The following is a 24,771-nucleotide window of genomic DNA, read 5'->3' as shown; positions in this document are numbered from 1 at the left end:
AAAAAAAAGAAAATGTCATCTATGGGGCTCAGGATGCCCCTCAGTTGGTGGAGTGCTTGCCTATCATGTGCAAAGCCCTGGATTTAATTCTCAGATTCACATAAATTGGACCTAGTGGCACATGCCTGTAATCCCAACACTCAGAGGCTCAGAGGATCAAACTTTCAAAGCCATGCTTAGCTACAGAGAAAGTTTGAGGCCAAACATAATAATCAGGGTTGTGGGATTGGGGAGAGAAGTGGGAATAAGAAGGAGGGTTAACCAGGACTAAGGATGTATGCTTTATGGAAATCTGTTTACCATATAAACTAAATCAGAAATAGGAGTGAAACAGAACAGAACAAAGCTAAGTTCATCTTTGCTTGTAAACACCAGTGCTGGGTTAATCCTCTCTGTGTACAGAGTCACATCAACTCCTTTGAGTTGTCTCACATATAAGACAGATTTAGGGCAGTTGTTCATCGCAGGTTCCAGAGAATAATCCTCTTCATGTAGAGCCTAAGGATGAGGTGTTCCTGGGTAGGGGATACTCTAGGCTGAGAAGGCATGTAGGCTTGTGTGGGGTTCAGTGGAGCCTAGATGAGATTAGGGAACACCAGTCTGTGGTCTGGGGTAGGGAGAGCTCAGGGACCAGCAGGAGATTTGCTTTAGAAGCCCAAGGATGACAGCAGGCACCATGGTGGTCTGCCCCCACGGATATGCACACCCTTTGCATCAGCATGGCGCTCTGTGATTGAGGGAGGTTAGGTTTGTGGAGAAGTTGGCTAAATATATGTCCACCAGCTTTGGCTTAAATCGTCCCAGCATACCTGGGGGTAGTCACAGGAGCAGCTGTGAGTTTGATAGCTCGTTCCTGGGGTACCTCTGACCATGCTCCTCTCTTTTATAGGCTCTGTGCTCTATGGTGAGTCCCTGGCCCAGCCCTCAGGACCTCCTCAGGGAGAGCTTACCAGATCACCTCCACCCTGTGGCCCTGCAGAGGAAGGCAGGGCCCCTGGGGAGATCCAGCGCCTCCGAGTGAGTCAGGGATCTACAGTCATCAGTAGGCACAGCCCTGGCCTGGTCCCACAGCCCGATTCTAGCCTCAGGACTGGTCGGAGGAGCCTGCAGGTTCCAGCTGCCCCGTCCTCCCAGCTGTCCTCCTCCTCCTCCTCGGGCTCATCATCCACATGTGCGGTGCCCGCTGCCAATGTGCTGGTCCTTCAAGCCTCTCAGTGCTCCATGGCCAAGGCCTGCCGGCAGCCACCCATCGTCTTCCTGCCGAAGCTTGTGTACGACATGCTCCTGTCCACTGACAGCAGTGGCTTGCCCAAGTCTGCCTCCCTCCTGCCTTCCCCTTCCGTCATGTGGACCAGCTCCTTCCGCCCCCTGCTCAGCAAGATGATGACATCAACTGAGCAGTCTCTCTACTACCGGCAGTGGACAGTGCCCCGGCCCAGCCACATGGACTATGGCAACAGAGCTGAGGGCCGTGTGGACAGCTTCCACCCCCGCAGGCTGCTGCTCAGTGGGCCACCTCAGGTGGGTATCATGCCTGCTGCCCCTGCACAGGCCAGGCCTCCAGGGTCGTCTTCGGTTTCACTGCCAGAGGGGCACGTATTCATTTTGTGTAGCTTTTGTGAGTGTCCTTGGTTTCATTTCTCTTGCTGTGCTAAAATACCCAGACTCAAAACAACTTAGGGAAGAAAGGGTTGATTTTAGCTCACAATTCCAGGTCACAGTCCATCATAGCAGGGAAGCCAGAGGCAAGAACCTGAAACAGCTAGTCACACCCACAGCGAGAACGGAGACCTGTACGCATGCGCGTTGGTGCTCAGCTAGATTTCGCCATTCTTAAACCATTCAGGACCCAAAGCCAGGAAATGATCCTGCCCAAGTCAGGCTGTGTCTTCCCATGACAATTAACTTAATTAGGATAAACCCTCAGAGACATGGCCGCAGGCTAACCTGACCTAGTCAGTCCTTCAAAGGACACTCTTCCCAGTCACGTGTGGTGGTGCATGCCTTTAATCCCAGCACTGGTGTGTGTGTGTGTGTGTGTGTGTGTGTGTGTGTATGTGTGTGTGTGTGGTGGTGGTGGTGGAAGGTAAGTGGCTTTCTGTGAGCTCGAAGCCAGCCTGACACATAGTGAGTTCCAGGACAGCCTGAGCTACATACTGAGACCTTGTCTCAAACAACAGCAATAGCAACAGCAGCAGCAACAACAACAACAGATTTTTTTCCCAATATAGTGTCAATTATTGCAGTGAAGACTCCGAAGACCCAGAGTGAGCAGGAAGAGGAGGAGGGTGATATTAACATTCCATCCCTTGCCAGCTTCTTCCCATTGCCCAACCCCAGTTTTCCCTTCTACCTATGTGGGGCATAAGGATGGTGTCTGGATAGGAACTACGTGTAATTTCTGGCTGAGTTCGACCTTCACCATCATACAGAGTATCTGAATAATTTTTCCAGTTAGGTACCAAGTGTCAGTATGTGCTGGAAGGTTTTTGTGAACTGGTAATGGAGAGTTGGACTCAGCTTACTGTCAGTTCACTATGTATCTATCCTTCAGAGATCACTTTACCTAATGAATCTGCAGGAAGCAGGACTGGGAGATGGCTCAGTTGGTGAGGCACTCACTGTGTAAACACAGTGATATGCTTTCAGCACCCACGTAAAAAGCTGGGTGTGGCATCAACACCTATTGTCCCAGTGCTGGGGAGACACACACAGGATCCCTGGGGTTCACTGACCTGCTAGGATAGCTGCATTAGTGAGCTCCAGGCTCAGCAAGAGACAGGGTTCAAAAATAAGGTGGGGAGCAATTGAGGAAAGTACCCAATATTGACTTCTTGTCTTTACACACACTTGCACATACACACAGACAGACACACACACACAAGGGTCTGCGTGTCCCTTGTGGTGGGCATGGGAAGAAGAGGGTGGCATGATCTTTAGAATTGGTCAAGGACTGAGAGAAGACTCTGGGATCTAAGTGCCTAAGACCACGTTTTGTCGAAACATCTTCTGACACACAACAAATTTTGAGCTTCCCAATTAGAGGTGTTAGAGCCATAAAGTGTTGCACTGACTGTTTTATTACTAGTTTAGCATGTACTGTCTTTCCACTCACCTTCTTCATTGTCAGGAATCTATCCCAAGAAATGCAAATTTTAGTATTATTTATAATGATGAGACATGACCCAGAAAGTCCCCCTGGCTAAATCTCAGCTGAACACCTTTGGGGATACCCATATCCCAGAATTCAGCCACAGAAAATTTAAGAGGTCTCTTTATTTTGCCAATGAACTTTCTCTAAGAAATGTAATTTGAAATCAACTTTCAGAATAATACATATCTCCTCTCTCCATAATGTTTTGTCAGTTAGGGAAAAAAACCAAACAAACAAAAAAACCCACTGTATTTGTGAGCATGTCTTGGGAAGGCTAGGTCCTAACTCATTGTCTTCAGAGGAGAGGCAGGATCAGCAGCACTGTGTATTATCAGGCTCTAAGTTTTCTCTTTGTCTGAAATGACTATACATTACTTTTACTAACTGAAAAATAGGAAAAATGGAGTTGGAGTGATGGATCTGTTGGCAAGGTGTTTGTCATGCAAGCATGAGGACTCGAGTTCTATGCCCCAGCACCCACATGGAAATCCAGGCCTGGGATTGACACCTGTAATCACGGTACTGAGGAGGTAGAGACAGGAGGCTCCCTGGGATAGCGTAGCATAATTAGCAAGTTCTAGGCCAATGGAGAGACTCTATGTCAAAAACTGAGGTGAATGGTATCTGAAGAGTGACAACCAAGGTTGACCTCTGGCCTTTACATGCATGAACATGCACAAGTGCGATAGTAAGATTGAGCCTATTGAATATGACCATTGATCGTTGGTCCTTTTTCAATAATTTTATTTAGTGTGTATATGCACATACGCACACACACACACACACACATGTGCACACATGTATGCATGCACATGCCATGTCCCTGGATGAAGGCAGATCTAGTACACATCCTTGCTTTGTTCAATGCATTGGTGAATGCCGTGCACCCACATGGTTCTCATTGCTATGATGTGCCTTTCCATGAGACTTCAGGAGGCAGGAGAATGTTCTGGTTGGTGTTCAGCACAGGGACAGGCTTCCTATCTCTGGGCTCTGATTCTAGTGTCTTCACAGATTGGGAAGACAGGTGCCTACCTGCAGTTCCTCAGTATCTTGTCCAGGATGCTGATTCGGCTGACAGAAGTGGATGTTTACGACGAAGAAGAGATCAATACCAGTGAGTTGTGTCTGGTGACCCTTGGGCTTGGGCAAGTATCCTTTGACCTTTGTCAGTGGCCATGGTAACTGTGTCTCCCTCCGCCTTTCAGAATGGGTTCTCAGGTTCACAGTTTGGCTTGTCCCAAGGGTCTTTTCTTTCTTGTAGTCATTTTTTCCTTCATATAGAATGATTCTTAATATAGAATTTTGTAAGGATAGAGTTACTAATGTTGAAATAACCCATGCTTACTTATTGACTACTTTCCATGTGTCAAACACTGTGATAGATTCTATCTCCATTTGATCTTCAATACAGCAGCCCTGTGAGCTAGGCTATTGACCTCATATGTTAGGAGCCGAGCTAAGCAGTACCAAAGCAGGAACTGGGCTTCACTGGCTCATGGCCTGTAGAATGTGGAGTTCTTTATCAGGGAGGGTCCCCCAGCTAAGACAACCAAATATCCGGGACAACATTTAGGGGAGAAAGAACTGTAGAAACTGGGAGAAGGAGGTGTCTGAATCCTGTTTTCTGAGTAGATTTGATTGGAGGAAGGCAAGCATCTTTCTGCACATGCCCTGTGCTAATGATAAAGCGCACACTGTTCCCTCCTCATCCTGTTCAGGATGCATCCATATCGGCCCCATATGGCCTTGTCCTGCAAACATACCTGTGCCCTTGTGTAGGGGGAATTGACTGCCATGCAGAGGTCACCAGCTGCAGCACACTGGAGTCAGAGAAGCTCCTGTGAGCACTGTCTGAACCTGAGTTTGGTCAGGAAAATCTTTGATCCAATACTCCCATCCAGCCCACTCCTTGTGGTTTCTGTGGTTTTCCCACACCAGGAGCTGTTGAGTGTCTGTCACCTTGCTTTCTTGGATAGAACAGTGATGAAGACAGGATTTGAACACACTTCATCAAACCTGAATGGGTGTTTTCTTAACTACTCTATTACATCGGGGTTTTTGTTTGTTTGTTTTCCTTGCAAACTGTCGATACTTCCTCTTTCATGGGGTATGAAGTGCCTATTAAAGGTCTGGTAAATTCCTTCCTCCTGTGGTCATGTCTACTGCCCAGGTATATGGTATATACTTAAATTGGCACCTATAACCTTCTCTATAGTACACATTCACCATAATATAGGATATCAATCTATCATGTAATTGGAATTGGACCAATTAGTTTTTTGGCTGATTAATCTTGATGAGCACCAGAAGGCTGAACCAAGCTTAGTCTAAGAGACTGCTGGCAAGTGTAAAATGTGGGTTATGTTGTGAGTGTCGCTGATCTTTGCTGTGGAAAGCCATAGCTCAAGTACTTTCTAGAGGTAGAGCGACACCAACTGAGTCACACTGGCTGGGGTGGCTTAGATGATAGAGTAAGAAAGAGACTTGCACAGGTACCACAAGCACAAGGAGCTCGGGCTGTGCATAAAATAGGTGTTTCTAGAAGGCAGCATGAGCCCAAGGCTCAGGATTGTGGAGGATTGGAAGCCAGTGTATGGAGCAGAGAGCAGACCTGCTTCTACATGAGACAGAGTGAAGGCTATTCACCTGAGTGGAGACATATCTCAGTGCATGACCTTGTCCTGTTAGAGCCATCCTGAAATATAGCCATGTCAGAAGCTTTTTAGATATAGTAGGGGTCCCCCAAAAGCCGTAGATTGACAGTGATTAGGTTCCACACACCATCCTTGGGCACAGATAAATAACCCAGCCTTACATCTCGTTTCTCATGTGTCTCTTTTCCTGCCAATCTCACAGGCTTCCGAGAGGAATTGGAGTGGCGTTACCTCCAGCTGGCCGACCCCTGGCCAGACCTGGAGCTCTTCCAGAAGCTGCCTTTTGATTACATCATTCATGACCCGAAGTATGAGGACGCCAGTCTGATTTGTTCACACCCGCAGACCATCAAGAGTGAAGGTCAGGGGCGAGGGAGACAGCTCCAGTTGGAGAAGTGCTTGATGCCCACACATGAAGACCTGAGCTCAGATCCCCAGCATCCAAGTAAAAAGATGAGCATGCCAGTGCATGTCTGTAACTAAGGGAGTCAGTTGAGACAGGTAGATCTCAGGGGCCTGCTGATTAGCCCATCTATCCAACTGGTGAGCTTCAAATTCAGACAAGATCCTATCTCAAAAAATAAAATGGAAAAAACTCTTGAGGAAGACATCTGGTCAACCTCTAGCTTCTACATGCACCTATGTGGGCATGTGAACACATGGGTAATAACACACACACACACACACACACACACACACACACACACACAGTGAGGCTACACCGGATGTCTTACTTCACTCTTGTCCAAAGTGCATAGGCTACATTGCTTCTTACGTATTATTAGAAGTCAGCTGGCTTGAGATGATCCTGTTAGTGATGCTATTTGGTATTAAGTGAGCAACTTACCAGAATCTGGTTCGGCCCCGACACTGCTCTCTGCAGGTTGAAGGAAGGAACTACCACAGAGTTCGTGAGAGCCCCAGGAACTTCTTGTGATTGAGATACGCTAAAAGTTTGGTTAGTGGAGGCTAAAAGATGTGCATTTCTAGTTATGAACTTGTCATCAAATAGATATATATGTTCCCCTGTCCTCAGCTTCTTCTTTCTCCTCAGGGACACTGACTTCTATGGTATATGAGGGCAGCCTTAGCTAACAATGCTGGGAGTATCTAGTTGGATTATTAGTGTAGCCTGAGAAAATATGGTAAATGTCATGCCAGGGAAAATAGCTTACCTACGAACTGAGGCGTGGTAGTACACACCTGTAATTCCAGCACTCAGGAGGCTGGGGCAGGAGGATCAAGAGTTTAGGGTTAGCTTAGACTACACAGTAGTATCCTATCTCCAAAAAGATAAAGGGAACCTGCTGGCCTAGTTCTCTGTCACTGGCGGGAGTCCTGTGTATCCCTTCCCATAGATAAGCCCTAAGGAAGGCCTTGTGTTATCTTAACTCCTACCAAGTTGCTTGAGGAAGCTGGGGACCACACATGCTGTTAATTTATTTTCCAGTCATGTAAGAGTTCCTTCAAAATGTTTATGAAGTGCTTTTAGGTCCACAAGTGCGAGGCCATGCAGTCAGAGTTCTCTCCTTGTTAGCTTCCCCACTGAGACACTGCCCTCCTCTGATCAGGGTCTAGGCTGTGAGAGACAATCTTCAGGGCATGCACAGCCTGTTCATGAGCTGCCTGCTTATTCTTTTTTTTTTTTTTTTTTGTTTTTTGACACAGGGTTTCTCTGTGTAGCCCTGGCTGTCCTGGCACTCACTTTGTAGACCAGGCTGGCCTCGAACTCAGAAATCCGCCTGCCTCTGCCTCCCGAGTGCTGGGACTAAAGGCGTGCGCCACCACGCCCGGCTGCTGCCTGCTTATTCTGATCACTGTTCTCACTTGAGTTCAGGAGGCAGGGCTCGGGTGTTTGCTCTGGGCTGCTGCTCCTTAACTCTCGGAATATCTTTGCAGACAGAGAGATGTCCAGGAAGCCGGACGACCTGTATGTGCGGCGTCAGACGGCACGTATGAGACTGTCCAAGTATGCAGCATACAACACGTACCACCACTGTGAGCAGTGCCAGCAGTACATGGGCTTCCACCCCCACTACCAGGTAGGCCTCGGGGGCTGGCTGGCTCTCCGGCTGTTCCCAGCAGCTCCTGCTGGTGCAGCATCACAGGCCACATGTTTATTTCCCTGAGGCTTCCTGATAATATGTGATATTGTCAGGGTGAGGGAAGAGAGTTCTAGAAGCTCTTGCTTCCTGAGTTACAGGCATTCCAGCTTCACCTCATAAGGTTGTGAGCCTGCAGGACAGTGATTCGCCTGTGGTCATGCAGGCGTCAGTGGCCAAGACTAGGATGTCATTCCTATCTTTAGACTCTAGAGAAGCCAAAAGTTACTTCAATGCTAGCGACACCACTACAGGACCTGGGAATGCAGATACAAATAAGTCTTGTTCCCATCCTTTGGGTTCGTGGTCTGGAAGGGAGATGGGCGCCTGAGCAAGATTTCAAAAGAGCCTGGGGCAAGAAGGAGCGTTATGTGGTTGAGACATAGAGATCACATAGATAAGGAAATAGTTTGTTTTACTGAACACCACATATGCCAGCAGGATGCTTATGTCATTCTCACGAACCAGCCCTTCCTGCCATGAATAAACAAATGGATAATAAGCTCCTGGACTAGGGCTCTGGCCGTCTCAGGCTCTGGCTGGCCATCAGGGCACTGTGTTAACACCACACCAGCGATTTTCATTCAGGGTGGCTAGGACACTAGGCTAGGCTCTTACCTGATTCTCACCTAAGCATCATCATCCCCACCTTACAAATGAAGACATAGCTTGAGCATCCTTCATCAGTAAATCAAGTCATCACTAACATGATGCTCAAAATAGTTCAGCTTTTAAAGCCTTTGGGATTTTAGTCTATGGATGTCCCCCTAGAAGAGTCTGTAGAAATGTTATAAAATCTGGAAAAAAATTCTAATATTCTTGGGATCAAGCATTTCAGATATGGGTTATTCAACCTTTATAATTCAGGTGGATAGATAAAGAATTCTGAATGATCCGTAGGAATTTGCCAAAACAGGTGAATGGGAAAGAGCATGTGCAAAAGAGTTGGGCAGAGTCTCTGGGGGAAGAACTGATCTCAGTAGGGTGTGGCTGGAGCACAGAACGGAAGGTATGGGTGCTCGAGGAGGCAGCTGTTTACTGGGAAGCAGGTGGGCTTCTCCACTGCACTCTGTAGGGAAGGTTGCAGCTTGGATGGGCTCTTCCTAGCTTATTGGTCTTTGCAGAGGACTGGAAGTTAGCTATTAATGAACATCCAAACTCTAGTAGTTTAGATTTGAGAGTTTCATCTTAATTCAGACCCAAGCAGGTGAAGCTGGAGGACATAGAGGGTTGGGGCAGGTGGGAGCCAGGGATACATGCTCGTGGTAGGGAATTGAAGACTGTGGTCCTTCTGGAAAGGCCCCAAGGCAAGGATTCCCACTTGTTGTTTGTCCTGTTTATGAAGGGAAACACCATCCAGTGGCTTTAATTCAGCCTCATTTTTGGTTTGGCCATCCAAGGTATAGGACTGAGTTTTTAAGTATGTGACTTTACTATAGATAATATTGGGAAGCATTTTTAACAGGCTAGAGTACTAGTGCTAAGACCATTCAGATGAACGAAGACCATTTTCTCCCATGTTGTACATGAGGTTTTTGTTTTAAGAATTCATAACAATAACCATGTGAAACCATTTTTTCTTCTCCTTTTTTTTTAAAAATAAGTCTCCTCATTTCACTGACTTTAATTTTTTCACCATTGGGCTAGAGTCTGTTCGGGCAGAAAGAGTTTCTATTTTGTTTACATTGAATGTTAATGTCTTGGTACAGGTGATGCACTCTCAGACTCTGCCTCAGTTCCTCCCTGCTGTAGCCATTGCACCTATTACACGCTAAACTATTGAAGGCATTCAGACTCGGAACCATTTACTCCAAAGCAATGCTCTCCATGTGCTATTCAGCATGTTTTCTACTTAACATATAGGGTTTTCCTATCTAAATACAGAGATTTTGTTTTGTTTTTAGATATTTTTCCTATGCATATAGAAAATTTGTAAAATGTCAAAATTATAAAAGCAGTTTCTCCTGGCTATATACTCTTGGCAACCAAAATATCAAATACCTGTGGTAAGACTATTCACTTGATTTGTGAACTTTAGTAAACCGAAAAGGACTCACATGTTGTAATCACTAGTCATGGCAGTGACCTTCAACAGTGAATTGTTACTTAAAATCAAGGGCATATCTCCTTCTTCTCTGCATTAGTGGAAGCCCAGGGCACAGGAGATAGGAAGCAGAGACACCCTGTGTTTAGGTGGTGGGGATACTCCTGGCGCATGCTCATGAGGTGTATGGGTCGGGGGGGGGGTACTTAAATAGAAGCATACTTAGGATGATAAGGGATCTGGATGCAGTCTGGTAAGGGATGCAGAGGCACCAGCCAGCTGCTGTCATCTGATTCTTGCTCCCATGTCTCTGTTTCTTCTTATCTCTTTTTGCCTTCTGAGAGTCAGTCTCTGTCTCTGCCTATCTCTGACTTTATGTGTCTGTCTGTCTGTCTGTCTGTTTCTGTCTCTCTCACTCAGTTTCTCTTTTAATGAATTGTCTTCCCATTGTCACTTTTACAACATAGCCTCCAGGTCTAATCCCCTTGCTCCTCAGAAGGCTTTATGGCTCTAGTAGAGCTCTAATAGGAACACTAGACAGTGTGTGCTGGTGTGCTGTACTGTCCTCCGTAGCTCCTGGCATGGAGGGCAGTCAAGTGGGAAAGACAAAGGTTTGGAGGATCCAAGAGGCTGCTGCAGCCAAGAACAAAGCTAGATGGGGGTGGGGTGGGGGTCACTCCCAGAAAGGAATGCACACAAACAGTCATGTGGGGTAGAAGGAAAGTGTGGTTAGACCTGGAGACAGGAGTGAGCCCAGGACCTCTGGATGCCAGCTGCTATGTCTATAGTATTCTTGCCTCCTAAGAGTGGCAGTCCCTCCCAGGGTTCTTAGTGACAGTGTGGAATAAACTGAACTTTTATTCAGTTTATTCTGGCACAAGGCTGAACGTATTAAGACGTACAAGGTTATTTGTCTATTATATGCCAGCTCTCATGACACCTATAAAAGAAAATGCCCCGTTAGGATGAAAAATGAAAGCTGGGCTTAATGGCATAGGCCTGTGATCCTAGCTCCACGGTGACTGAGGCAGAATGATCATACATTCAAGGCCTGCTAGGGCAACTCAGGCACTGACTCAAAAAGTTGAAGATGGCTTAGGGCTGTAGCTTAATGGTAGAGTGCTTGCCTAGGACGTGTGAGGCCTAGGTTTAACATGCCATAGTTTAAAAGAAGAAAAATTAAAAGCAAGGTCTAGGGCTGGTGTGATTGTTTAGATAATTGCTTGCCTTGCTATCGTGAAGCCCTGAGTTTGATTTTTAGAACCCACAGAAAGAAAAAAACTGGGCGTGGCATTGGACACTTGTAATCCCAGTGCTGGGAGGGTAAGCAGGCAGACACTGGGGCAACCTGCTTAACTTTGCAGGTTCTAGGCTAATGAAAGAGCTCATCTCAAAAAAGTAAGGTGGACAGTGCTTGAAGAGAAATACCTAAGGTGGTCCTATGATCTACACATACATACACAGGAGCATCTGTACACACACACACACACACACACACACACACACATCACATCACATGCACATGCACATCACACACACATCACACACAGGTACACACACCCATACACACCCATACACACCATGAGATCTGCATGAATGCTTTATTTGCTGACCCTTGCTGGGTCTCTAGGTCAAATCTCAAGGGCAGAAAGACTTGGTGACCCAAGTGACAGGGACTCAGGATGGAGCCAGGCTCTAGCCCTACGTGGGTAGTCTTGGGTGTGTTCACCCAGTAGCCAGATCTGAGTATCTGTGCTCTATGCTGTGAGTCTCTTGCATTTGGGGGTAGAGGTGGGCATGACCTGGGTATAGTCATGGCCAAGCTGGGCCTGGGTTCTTTCGGGAAGCAAGTTGGACTGTGACGCTAAGCTCTGTGCTCTCCCCTCGCACCCCAGCTCTCTGAGTCCACCCTGCACGTCTTTGCCTTCTCTTGCTCCATGCTAGGAGAGGAGGTCCAGCTTCACTTCATCATACCCAAGTCCAAGGAGCACCACTTTGTCTTCAGCCAACCCGGAGGCCAGCTGGAGAGCATGCGCTTGCCCCTCGTCACAGACAAGGTACTGCCTTGGAGTTCCAGGGGGTCAGATGATCCATCACTGAGGTGGGGACGTAGGCACATAACTGCCTGAAAGAGTCAAGGGTATTTGGAGCAGGGCACAGAAATAGTACGGTGACAGAGCCTGGGGGATGTTGCTGTAGGTGTGGTCTTGGAATTCACTCATGCTTGAGCCTTGTGATAACACTCACTAATTATGTGGTCACTTAACATAGCCAAGCCTCAGTTTCCTCGCTGGTAAAAGTGGGCAGTAATAATTCTTCTGAGAAAGCTTGCTGATGGGCCTGGAGAGGTGGCTTGGTTGTTAGTTAGACATCTTACCTAACATGCACGAAACCCAGGATTCTCTAGCATCACATAAACTGAGTGTTGACTCATTCTGTAGTCCTAGTGCCATGGAACTGAAGGCAGGAAGATCAGAATTTCAAGGCTGTGTAGGTATTCAGGTCCACTCTGGGCTACATGATATCCCGTGTCAAAAATAGCCGAAACAGTTGCTGTAAGAGTTACTTAGAATAATCAACTTGAGGTGACGACAGTACCTGGGGCACACCACATGTTGGTGAGATGTCCACCCCTGCTCTCTTCTTTAATGCTCTGTCATGAGACATCAGGTTAGGCTGGGCAAGGAACAGGAGAAAGATTCCAAGATTCCCTTTAAGGCCTTTTCCCCAATGCCCACAAAGACTGACCCATAGTCAGCTGTGGGTTCTGTCTTCTCTTTTGCCGTGTCAGTGTGTGTGTGTGTGTGTGTGTGTGTGTGTGTGTGTATGTATGTGAGAGAGAGAGAGAGAGAGAGAGAGAGAGAGAGAGAGAGAGTCAGTCCCAACAACATTTCTCCTACAGTTAAGGGCAGGTTTCTAAACCTGTCCTCACCATCTCTCCTCCTACAGAGATGTTCCTTGTCCTGGCTTCTCAGATCCAGCCTGATAGCCTCAGGATGGATGTGATTTACCAGCCCCTATCAACAGACATGAGTAGGAGACACTGCTCCTGCTCCTCCAGAGTACCAGCTGTCAGTCAAGCTGGACTTGGCCTTGCCAACCCAGCAGTCTGTTGCCAACAAGGCAGAGATATCTGTACAGCACCGAAGGGTCTTGGCTACTAAGATGTCTCGAGACCCTGAGATCCGGTGTTGATGTAGCCTTTTCGTAGGTATACCAGACAAGGTTGTTCCAGATTCAGCCTCCCAGCAGTACCCACAAGCACAGCTTGTGTGTATAGTAGGTGCTTTGAGGAATTCAAAGGCAACACGAGCCCTAGCTCAGTCAGAGTTGCTTACTAAGCAAAGGGCCAAAGGAGAGTTGTTGCCATGAGGCACTACCACTCACAAGTGCTGGTTTCTAGGCTGCATGGAATGTCAGTGTTCATAGTGAGTGAAGTGTTTGAGCATAAAGGAATAACACCTGCTAAGACCAGCTTCTACTATGAGATAATGATGGGTTTAGCTGATGGATACCAGTTAGGGTTTATTGTAGAACACCCATTCCTTAACCAGGCAGTATTTGGCCTCTCATTCTGAGGCCTGAAGGTAAGTGAGGTTTGGATAACTGGGTATTCTGAATTCAATCACATGTACCCTTGTGCCTGGGTTAGTGGTCACTGGGTAACGGCCAGCCAGAGGCATCTGTGAGTGGCATCACTGGGATGTGCCTACCTTGTACAGCTCTGAGTCCCAGCAGGTGAGCCCAGGCTTAATCATGGGCACAGTCTGAGAAGTCACACTCTGCTAGGCCAGGCTCTGAACTGGGACAGAAGAGTTTCCCTCACATTTTATCAGCTGCATCCAATCACAGTGCTCTCTCTCAGATTAGAAACTACTGCATCCTTCTGTGGAAGATGTGAGAAGCAGCAAGGAGTTATGCTAACATTTACATATGCTCTCCTTCACTATTCCACTACTTTGCAGAGTCATGAACACATCAAAAGCCCGACCTTCACACCAACGACGGGCAGGCACGAGCACGGGCTCTTTAATTTGTACCATGCGATGGATGGAGCCAACCACCTACACGTGCTGGTGGTCAAGGAGTACGAAATGGCCATTTATAAGAAATACTGGCCCAACCACATCATGCTTGTCCTCCCAAGCATCTTTAACAGTGCTGGCGTCGGTAGGTGAACTTAGCACATGTGCTAGGAGTGGTTTCTACAGACAAAGACTCGGGAAGGATGTTTTAGAGGCAAAGAGCTGAATGGTTGACATCAGCTCTCTGCTTGTGGAATGACCAAGCTTACAGGTTTGAGTGTGCATGTACACGTGTGTGCCAGTGCACAAGTATGTGTGTGTGTATGTGAAGGTCAGAGGACAACCTTGGTGTCATTCCCAGAAGCAATCCCCCTTGGTTTTTGAAACTAGGTTTCTTATTGCCTGGAACCTCAGAGATCTGCTGGCCTCTGCCTCCTTTGTGCTGGGATTATGCACAGATGGCCCTATCCTCATACCCACCTTTTAAAAAGGTCCTGGGCCTCAAACTAAGGTCTTTGTGCTTGCAAGACAAGTATTTTACCAACTAAGATATCTCCTAGCCTCCATGTTAGAATTTTCTTATGGTTATTCATTTAACTAATTTCCCCAGCAGTCAGAAAAAGAAAGAGAAAATGTGTATATAAACTATAGAGGGGTGTTTCCTTGTTGGTGGTCAGTGGTCACTGGGAGAGGGATATGTGATTTTGTTTCTGGTTTGTCTGGTGTGGGCTCTGTCTTGTGTGTGTGGGTATAGGATGGGACCCTGAGTTAGGTTACTTGGCCATTGTAGGGGCTGCCCACTTCCTGATCAAAGAGCTTTGCTACCACAACCTGGAGCTGGAGCGGAACCGGCAGGAGGAGCTGGGGGTCAAGCCTCAGGACGTCTGGCCCTTCATCGTCATTGCTGATGACTCCTGTGTGATGTGGAATGTAGCAGATGTGGACTGTGCTGGAGAAAGGAGCAGGTGAGGTGCCCTGGGCACACTTTTCCCTTCTCTCAGCCTCGGGGGCCACAGTGTGCCTCTCGTGACAGGAAGCCAGGGCTGTGGATATGGCAGAAATGGACCCATTGTCCAAGTCCCGATTCTTTGGTTTTTAAAAATCATTAATGAGAAAGATTTATTAATGGGATATATAATACATATATATAATGGGATATATAAGACATATATATATAATGGGATATATAAGACATAAGGGCTGGAAACATGGCTCAGCTGTAAAGAATACTTGGCTACAGAGTCATTGGGATGGAGTTCAGGACCCACATAGCAAGAGAGCCATTCAGCAAATGCCTGTAACTGTCTCATGGCTCCCACAGGAACACACAAATATACATATTCAAGTATACACACAGACACATATGCGTAAAATAAATCTTTAAAAACAGACAACATATACTTAGTGGGATACACACACACAGAGCAAGGTATAACATGTATACATTTTTTTCACAAATCAAACATACCCAGTTAGCTGACCTCCCATCAATAAATGGACATTGCTAGTCCCCCAAGATGCCTCTCGTGTTGTACTCTAGCCCTGATCCCACCCCCAAACCCTTCACTCTTGGCACTGACTTTGCTTATGATTTTTGGCAAACAGCTAAATCTTTTGGAGTTCTAGGTTTCTCATTTTTGAAGGGCATCAATCTCCAGGTTAGAGCTCATTGTAAAGATGAAATAAACCATTGTCTATATGTGGGCTCAGTACATGGGGTTTGACTATATTCCACATGTAGAAGTAATAGTAAACGTGAAATACTTGCTAGGATACCTGGTGGATGGTGCTGGGTTCAGACCTTATCAGTTCTGCCTGGCACACCCCATGCAATTAGCAAGCCATGCCCCGGCTGGCTTGCTCCTGTCTTCTTGTCATCCAGGGACATTGGCCTCTCTCCTCCCAACAGGGAGTTTTCCTGGTCAGAGAGGAATGTCTCTCTGAAACACATCATGCTACACATTGAGGCATCCCCTAACATCACACACTACGCCCTGCTCGGCATGCGGAAGTGGGCCAGCAAGACCCGGGGCCGTGAGGTACAGGAGCCTTTTTCCCGATGTCATGTGCACGACTTCATCATCCTCAACGTGGACTTGACCCAGAATGTACAGTACAACCAGAACCGGTGAGCACGGGGTTCTTGGGGGCCTGGGGGGAACTGGCCTCACAGGATGCAGCCTCAGGTAAGCCTGGCAGACTCTCCTCCCCTGAACCTGCAACACTGTGCTGTTGCTGTGGCAATTATGTGACCAAAGCAACGGGAGGAAGGAAAGGCTTATTTGGCTCGGACTTTGACAGTGAAGTCCATCAGGGTGGGGAAGGCATGGTGGCAAGAGCGTGAGGCAGCTGGTCACACGACCTTTCCGGTCAGGAAGCACAGAGAGATGAGAACTGGCACTCACCTCATTGTCTCTTTATTTAGCATGCTAGCCCAGCCCATGTGATGGTACTGCTCAGAGGTAGGGTGGTATTCCCATCCCAGTGAACCCAATCTACAGATTTCCTCAGAGACATGGCCAGAGTTTTGTTTCCATGGTGATTCTAATGCCTATCTATCACATTGATGATCAAGGTTAATCAACACAGCCACTGGAATAGTGGTTCTGCCCACAGCACTGGCCATCCTCAGATGGATGGTTGTTCTGAGTTTATATACAGTTATTCAACTCTATTTCTTCATTCATAGATGCTTTCCTTAATGAAATACCTTGTGCTGGGTGTTTCTTTTGCTTGGGCTTCCTTACCAAATAAGTCACTTTTTAAATAATCTTGCCATCTGTCTAAGTTAGGGTTTTATTGCTATGAAGAGATACCATGACCATGGCAACTCTGATAAAGGAAAATATTTCATGGAGGCTGGCTTATAGTTACAGAGGTTTAGTCCATTATCATCATGGTGGGGAGTATGGCAGCATCCAGACAGACATGCATAGTTCTGGAGAGGAGCTGAAAGTTCTCTATCTATCTAGATGGGCAGGTAGCAGAAAGAGAGACACTGAGCCTGGATTGAGCATTTGAAACCCAAAGCCCACCCCCAAGTGACACAATTTCTCCAACAAGGCCACACCTACTCCAACAAAGCCACACCTCCTAAACCTTTTCAAGTAGCCCCTAAGAGCCAAGCATTCAAATCTATGAGTCTATGGGGGCCATTCCTATTCAAACCACCACACCATCAAAGAAAAGTATGAAGTAATTTGAATGAGTTACTTTCCAGCCACAAGTCTGTTGACTGAGTGTCTTGTAGGACAGGCAGTGGGCTACTTGGTACCCAGATTCAGTCACCTAACAACCCCGTAGAATAGGCAGGTTCTTTCTGAACCTTTTTGCTTCAGATGTGTGTGTGTGTATATGTGTGTCTTTCTGTGTGTGTGTGTGTGTGTGTGTGTGTGTGTGTGTGTGTATATATATATATATATATATATATATATATATATATGCATACCCAATACTTTTACATCCTTGTCTGTGATTATTTCTTTTTTAACAGTTGAGTAGAGGCCTGGGAATTTAGCTTGCCTAGCACACTTGAAGGCCTGGATTTGATCCCCAGTAGCACATAATTATATATAGTCCCAACTCTTGAGAGGTGGAGGCAGGAGGGTTGAAATATGAGGTCATCTTTACTGCATAGTGAATTCATGATGGGAGAGTGGAGATGCAGGAATGAGGTCTTTTTCTCTGCTGGTTGAAGAATTGAAAGGTAGTAAAGAAATCACTGGACGTCTCAGAGAATCCCAGCAATGCCATCATATGATTCTGGGGAAAATCCGTGTCCCCTCCTAGGGTTCTTAGTCTCATTAATAAACTGAATGTAAGAGCAGATGCCAGTTAAGGCTAGGGGACAAAGAATAGACTCAAAAGGAAGCCTGAGGCTAGCTAGAGTTTCAAAGGAAGACCTGAAGGCCGGCAAGGATGGAGAAGGGCTAGTGGACATGCCAGTCACTTGGCAGCAGGCAGCCAAACTGTGGGCAGCAAGGAGAAGCTCTGTGTGAGTTAGGTAGTTTGAAAGCATATTTACTGCACACATACACAGAGAGACAGACATACACACAGAGAGAAACACAGACAGACAGACAGGCAGGCAGGCAGGCAGGCAGGCAGACAGACACACATACACATGCAAACACACACAGAGCATATTTAGGCCCTGGCCAGCATTCAAAAGAAAAGAGTAGAAGAAGAAGAACTAGTTCTGCCTTTCTGAGGCAGGGCTCTAAAGGCAGGCAGGATCCTCACATTAGCTCATAGGGACTGAATCAGAGAGCCATAATTCTGGGAGGGAAAAGAATATTAAAGTGAGCCTGCCCTGATAGGGGTGGTCCCATCACCAGATCACCCCCTTTCCCAATTAACTCTTAAGGGAGGAGACAGGGGCACGTCTCCACACGTCTCCACTTAGAGGCAGGTCTCATTATTTACTGCACCATGTGCTTTAACACCAGTAGCCCTGATGATGAGTGTCTGGACGCATGGGAGCTTTGCCCAATCTGACCAGCTCCTCCTCTGTTTCCGAGCAGGTTTACATGTGACGATGTAGACTTCAACCTCCGTGTACACAGTGCTGGCCTCCTGCTCTGCCGGTTCAATCGCTTCAGCGTCATGAAGAAGCAGATTGCAGTGGGTGGGCACAGGTCTTTCCACATCACATCCAAGGTGAGTGTAGCAGCACTGACAGGCAGGTGCTCAGGTCAAACCCACGTTGCCCTGGTGTCAAAGCCAAGAGTAGGAGCCTGGGGATCGAGGGTGATGTCTCATCATTTAAGGGAGTCAGAGCATGGGGCACTTGGTACCAAGCCTTGGGAACTATTCTCCACTCTCTAACATTACATAGCATCCAGTGAGAAGCCGCAAAGTACAAGGCCACAAGCAAGCCTTTCCTGTGCACTCCTGCCCTCCCACCAGGCAGGGATAGCACACTAGACTTTTCTCCACACTACTGGATAGCACTGGCCTAAAGAACTGTTAGCTTCACATACCTGGCTAGCTAGCTCAGTGGCCACATTTGTCTGCCCAGGAGCTATGGTCTAGTGAGAGAGATGTGTGTGACTACAGTTGTCTAGTTGAGAAGACCCAAACGTTGAAGAAAAACCAAAGCAGATACCCCACAGAAAGCCAGGCCAACCCCTGCCTGAAGGTCCCTCTGGTTTTCATTTATAATGTCTTGTCTATCTTGAGTCTTGTCCTGATGTGTGACATCAAGGTGTCCTTTCCCAGCACCTGTCCTTCCTAGTCTCCACCAACTCCTTGCAGAGTGACCTAGCCTGAGCTGGAGCACATCTGGATCCAGATAATAGTACCACACAGCCACCCCCACTGGTGGGGGTTCAGAGCTTTCTCAGAGAACAGAAGCTCAGCTCAGAGCAGCAGGACTTTCACGTGTGAGGCCTGTTCTACCCAAGAACTTGAGAACCAATGAGTTAAGCCATTACCATTTGATTGTTTTAAAAGTCGAGTGTGTTCCACTTGTTTAACTTTCGGGACCACTGAGATCTTTCTACCAAAGACCCTGGTGTGCCTTTCAGATTCTTAATTTATTTCCTCGTTGTTGTTTTTAAGTTCTTAGGTTTAATTTGAGTGTGTGTGTGTGTGTGTGTGCGCGCACATGTGCGCGCACTCACATGAACTACAGTATATATCAGAAGACAGCTCTCCTTCCACCATATGGGTCTTGGGGATTTAACTCAGGTCACCAAGCTTGGCAGTAAGTTCCAGCACTTGCTGAACCAGCCCTAGGTGGTGGCAGTTGTTGTTTTTGTTATTATTTATTATTATTATTTTACATCGTTATACTTCCTAGAACATAATCTTAATTGTATGTTGGTTAAATATAGGGAAGCTACTGATACATTTAAAATTTTTTTTCATGTCATTGAAATCACTTATTTTCATTTATTTTGTTAGACGTAATCTAGACACCTGGTAGTCCCTTGTCTCTCAGGTATGCAGCTGAGGAAGAAGTCAGCCATACCGAGTTAAGCTCCACTATTAGAAGCACCATGGGGCTGAAGAGATGTCACAGGGTAACCTGATGTGACAGCTGGGTGGTGAGGAGTCTATGGGTGCCCTGGAAAAAGCAGCATAGGACATGGAGAAGAGTGTAAGAAAATAGAAGTTTCTGTGACTGGCCGGACATAGGAAACGTTTAGATTTTGCTGTAAGAGTGACAAGAAGCCAAAGTCCCAAGAATGATGTGGCATGGCCAGGCTTAGCCCAAACAACAGCCCCATTTGCCTGACACAGTTCACTATGTGAGCTAGCTTTTGTGTCCTGTGGGAACTGGAGCTGCTTAAGGTAGAAGGATTTCTTTTGGCTTCTAGCCTTGGGGATTTGGGTAGTGGGATTGCTGTAGTGGAGATGGCGGGGTGGGGGGTTCAGTCTGTGGTGATGGGAGTGTGTGATGGAGCTGTGTACATGGTTGTGGGCCATGGTGTAGAGTACAGGGGAACTAGAAGCTGGGCTATGGCCTTTAATTTTAGCCAGCCCTTAGGATCCACTTCTACCAGCTAGGTATCCAAACAGTACCACCAGGCAGGGAACAAGTCCTCAAAACAACTGGAGAAGGTATTACTGAGTGAAACTATAGCAGAACCATTAGTGATTTCCATCAGAGGTCTTGGCTTCAGATTCGTTTATTGAGCAGTCTCTGGCCACAGTAAGGAAACTGTTCTGGTGGTAGCATAGAGGCTTGTGGGTAGATGGCCGGACAGTAAGGTGGAATGGGTGTGGGGGAGGATGCAGAAAGGATTTGGGGGTCAGGGAGAATCTGGATTCCTCTGAAGAAGCAGTGATTCACAACCTTCCTAATGCTGCAATCCTTAAATCTAGTTCCCCAGGATGTGGTGACCCTGCAACCCTTAAATCTAGTTCCCCAGGTTGTGGTGACCCTGCAACCCTTAAATCTAGTTCCCCAGTAAATCTAGTTCCCCAGGTTGTGCTAATCCCCCCCCCCCCCCCCGCCACAAGATTATTATCATTGCTACTTTAAAACTGTAGTTTTGCTTCTGTTATGAATTTTAATGTAACTGGTTTTGGAGATAGAGGTTTGCCAAAGGGGTCAGGACCGACCCACAGGTTGAGAACTAATGCTTTAAATGCTTCTGTGGCTGAGGCCCTGAGGAAGAGTTCCCAAGCCCACATGTCCTTTCGTTTTCTCCGTGGAGTAATCAGGGCGTACAAATCAGTGTGATCTCATTAGTCAGTTTTTCAGGCTCATTTTGGCGAAGTGTGTATGTGTATGTGTGTGTGTGTGTGTGTGTGTGTGTGTGTGTGTGCGCGCACGCGCATGTGTCAGCATGCAAGTGAAGCCAGCTGTTAGGGGTTGATGTTGGTGTCTTGGGCTGCTGCTCTCTTGCTTATCCTTCGAGATGCCATGTAGCACTGAACTCAGAACCCCCTGATTGGCTGGCCTGGCTGGCCGTTGGGCTCCAGGGATGCTCCCTGACTCTGTCACTCTCCCAACCCTGGGGTCACAGACATGTGTGACCTCACCTGGCTTTTACATGGGTCCCAAGGTTCTGAGCTAAAGACACAGCAAGCGCTTTACCCGAGACACCTCTGAAGCCTGTCTCTCTTCCTGGCAGGTGTCTGACAGCTCTGTGGCCATTGTGCCTTCCCAGTACATCTGTGCCCCCGACAGTAAGCATACGTTCCTGGCAGCTCCTGCCCAGCTCCTGCTGGAGAAATTCCTCCAATACCATAGCCACCGCTTCTTCCCGCTATCTCTGAAGAACCACAGCCACCCCGTGTTGTCTGTAGACTGCTACCTGAACCTGGGACCTCAGGTAACTCAGCTTGGGATCTATAGAATAGGTGGCCCAATGCCAGGATTTTGAATCATAGTGTCCCTCAGGGATCTATGGAGATCAGCCCAGGATTCCACAGGTAATGGAAATTTGCACACGCTCACACCCCTTGCTTGCATAAGGTGCTATTACGTTGACATTACTCATGCAATCCTCCTGTACACTTGGAATCACCTCTAGATGACCTATATCCATCACAGCATATGTGTTCTGTACATAGTTGTACTACATTGTTTAATGAAACAAGGACACAGAAGCCTGTACATGCTCAATACAGATTCAGTTCTTCAAACACTTTTACCTGTGGTTGACTGAATCTGTGGCTATGGATGGAACCTGCGTGACCTGACATTGACCTGTGCTCAAGCCTTTATCTTAGATGCTCACCCTGATTGACCTCTGCCAAAACTGAGGCAGAGGGTGCTGTGTTATTCAAATAAAATTTAGGAATCAAACCCAATTCTGATGGCAAGGCACTCCTGATTCAAACCCATTTATGGGTCTGATAAATTGGAACAAACCTCCCGGAACCTGTTTTTAAAGGATGTGATTTGGAAACATAATGACCATCTCTATCCCAAGTCCCTGCCCCGACCACCTTCAGCCTGACCAAGCACTAGGTACTTGCTAGATGTTAGTCCCACTGTGACCTAGTACTTCCTAGAAGGTAACGCTTCTCCTGGACTCCTTCTCTTTCAGATTTCTGTTTGTTATGTGAGCTCCAGGCCCCACTCCTTAAACATCAGCTGCTCTGACATGGTGTTCAGCGGGCTCCTGCTGTACCTCTGTGACTCTTTTGTGGGGGCTAGCTTCTTGAAGAAGTTCCATTTTCTGAAAGGTACTATACCCTCCTAGCCTGGACCTGGATTTGATTGGCCACTGTCACCTGGTATCTCTGGTGACAGGACCTTAGGCCTGGTACTTTTTGTCCATGGGGTAAACCAAAGCTCAGAGATGGCGAGCATCAGCCCCAACTCTCAAACTCTCAGAAAGCTGGGAATGAACCCCAAGTTCATTCTCTCATAACTGTCCAGTAGAGAGAAGACATTTTCTTTTGGAGGAATGGCAGGCGTTTCTCATTTCTCTGATTTTCTCCCCCTCCTGCCCTGTCCCATGACCTTTATGTTGGTGCCTGGGGGAGGCTTCTTCAAGGTGCAGAGCACCATGTGACCTCTTTATCTTCTTCTCCAGTCTTTCTCTTTTTCTTATTAGTGGTTGACACTGGACATGGCTTGTAAGCAAGTGTTTGTCAAACTGACTCCAGGCCTGTTCCATTCCCTTGCTGACATTCCATGTACCTTGCTCTCGTTCATTGAGTTAGCAAGAGTAGGGGGTCAAGGCTTTGCCCTCGGGGAACACCTTATCTAGCTTGTGATCTCTGGGTTCCCTGAGTCTAGGTTAGCTAAGAATGTGCTTCCCCTGCCCCAAATGGTAAACTTACTTATAATGTTTAAGTAAGGTGGGGAATTTTGGACTTAAAAAACCAAAACAAAAATAAAACCAAAACCTTTATTATTCAGAACTTTGTAAGTGTCAACAATGTGATGTCTCAATGTGAAAAGATTGGACACTGCTGCCAGGCCTAAGGATGATTGAACGCATGTAAGGAGGGAGGAGAAGACTGAGCAGAGCCTGGCAGGTGGATAGATTGGGGCAGGCCAGGAGCTATGCAGATGGAGAATTCCTATGGCTGGGGATGCGGCACAGGAGGGAGCTGCCCAAGGCCCACATGATTGGGAAACAGGGTTGAACTGAGATAGACAGTAGCATGAGAGCCCAGGGCTGGAGCTGAGTGAGGGTGCTTGATTTGGGGTCAAGCCCCCATCTCTCCTCCCCTTCTTTCCGTCGGCTCCATTCTCCTGTTCTGCTCCCATCCTGTCTTCCCAGCAATCCTGCCTACCATCCATGTTACTGAGGTTATGAGTTGCTCTGAAAGGAGCAGAGGCCACTGGGCACCTGGCACTCCCAGCCAGCTGTTTGGTTATAGTGAGTGGGATCCCCACGTAGCTCTCTTGGGAGAACTCACGCCTTTCTCTCCTTGCCTCTGTCCTTGCCCTCTCAAGGAGCCACCTTGTGTGTGATCTGCCAAGACCGGAACTCACTTCGCCAGACGGTGGTCCGCCTGGAGCTAGAAGATGAGTGGCAGTTCCGGCTGCGGGATGAGTTCCAGACAGCCAATGCCAAGGAAGACAGGCCGCTCTTTTTCCTCACCGCACGGCACATCTGAGAGATGGACCCTGGCAGAGCTCCTGAGAGTGTGAGGTCATCAGAACCCACCTGCCACTGAGGCCAGTGAAGGTCTCAGACCAAGGGGTATAAGAACTCCAGCACACCCAGAGATGGTCATGCACAGCCTCTTGAGACGCATGTCACAATGTCCTGTGACAGATAATGACTTAGAGCCACAGGCATGAGTCCTTGATAGGCAGGGCTGAAAGCCAAAGACCACATGCACTGAGCTATCTTGAAGTCCGTTATATGCAGAATGAAGTTTTGCCAAGTCTGCTGGCATTCACATGCTTCCATGGACAAACTTGACTTGCTCTAGAGAACCTTGGGTTATCATGTCACAGTGCCTGTGACCATGATTTCACGAAGTAGGTTTCCTCTGGCTCCCTACAGAGCAATATTCCAAAGGAACATTTTAACTGTAAAGCTGGAGACAAGAAGACAAACGAGTAGATCATTTTAATAAGAATTATTCAATCCCAAACAAGTTTTCTTTGCAGGAGCTAGCCCAAAGGCATCAAATTTAATATGATAAAATGAATTGCTGTACCTTAGAAACAATGTGACTCTATTAAAATAGTATGGGGTAAGTACCCTACCTCTTATAAAGGGCAAAATGCAAAAGAAGTTTTCTTACAAACCAAAAGGGCTTTAGGGAGGAAGTTAGGGTTATAGCTGTGGACTGAAGAGTTGCCGTCCAAAGGAAAGAGGACCAAATTGCTTACATGATTAAAAAATAAGAAAAGCCAAAG

The 24,771-nt window shown here is 47.1% G+C and overlaps 1 protein-coding gene across 2 annotated transcripts in view; it reads left to right on the top strand.

Annotated features, from left to right (window-relative positions):
- Nucleotides 1–24,771, top strand: part of Greb1 (growth regulating estrogen receptor binding 1) — a 100,623-nt gene extending 75,852 nt beyond the window's left edge. For both annotated transcript variants that reach the window (XM_021179263.2, XM_021179264.1), the window contains 12 exons: nt 890–1,521; nt 4,169–4,271; nt 6,014–6,172; nt 7,711–7,853; nt 11,853–12,014; nt 13,923–14,127; nt 14,773–14,947; nt 15,892–16,110; nt 18,506–18,641; nt 21,569–21,769; nt 22,490–22,628; nt 23,854–24,771. In XM_021179263.2, the coding sequence (XP_021034922.1) occupies nt 890–1,521; nt 4,169–4,271; nt 6,014–6,172; nt 7,711–7,853; nt 11,853–12,014; nt 13,923–14,127; nt 14,773–14,947; nt 15,892–16,110; nt 18,506–18,641; nt 21,569–21,769; nt 22,490–22,628; nt 23,854–24,017 (2,438 nt within the window). In that variant the 3' untranslated portion in view covers nt 24,018–24,771. The remainder of the gene's footprint in view (nt 1–889; nt 1,522–4,168; nt 4,272–6,013; nt 6,173–7,710; nt 7,854–11,852; nt 12,015–13,922; nt 14,128–14,772; nt 14,948–15,891; nt 16,111–18,505; nt 18,642–21,568; nt 21,770–22,489; nt 22,629–23,853) is intronic.

Source organism: Mus caroli, chromosome 12 (genome assembly GCF_900094665.2).
Source record: "Mus caroli chromosome 12, CAROLI_EIJ_v1.1, whole genome shotgun sequence".
Taxonomy (NCBI): Eukaryota; Metazoa; Chordata; class Mammalia; order Rodentia; family Muridae; genus Mus; species Mus caroli.
Note: the sequence above shows the minus strand (reverse complement) of the source record. Positions and strands in the feature narration are given on the sequence as shown.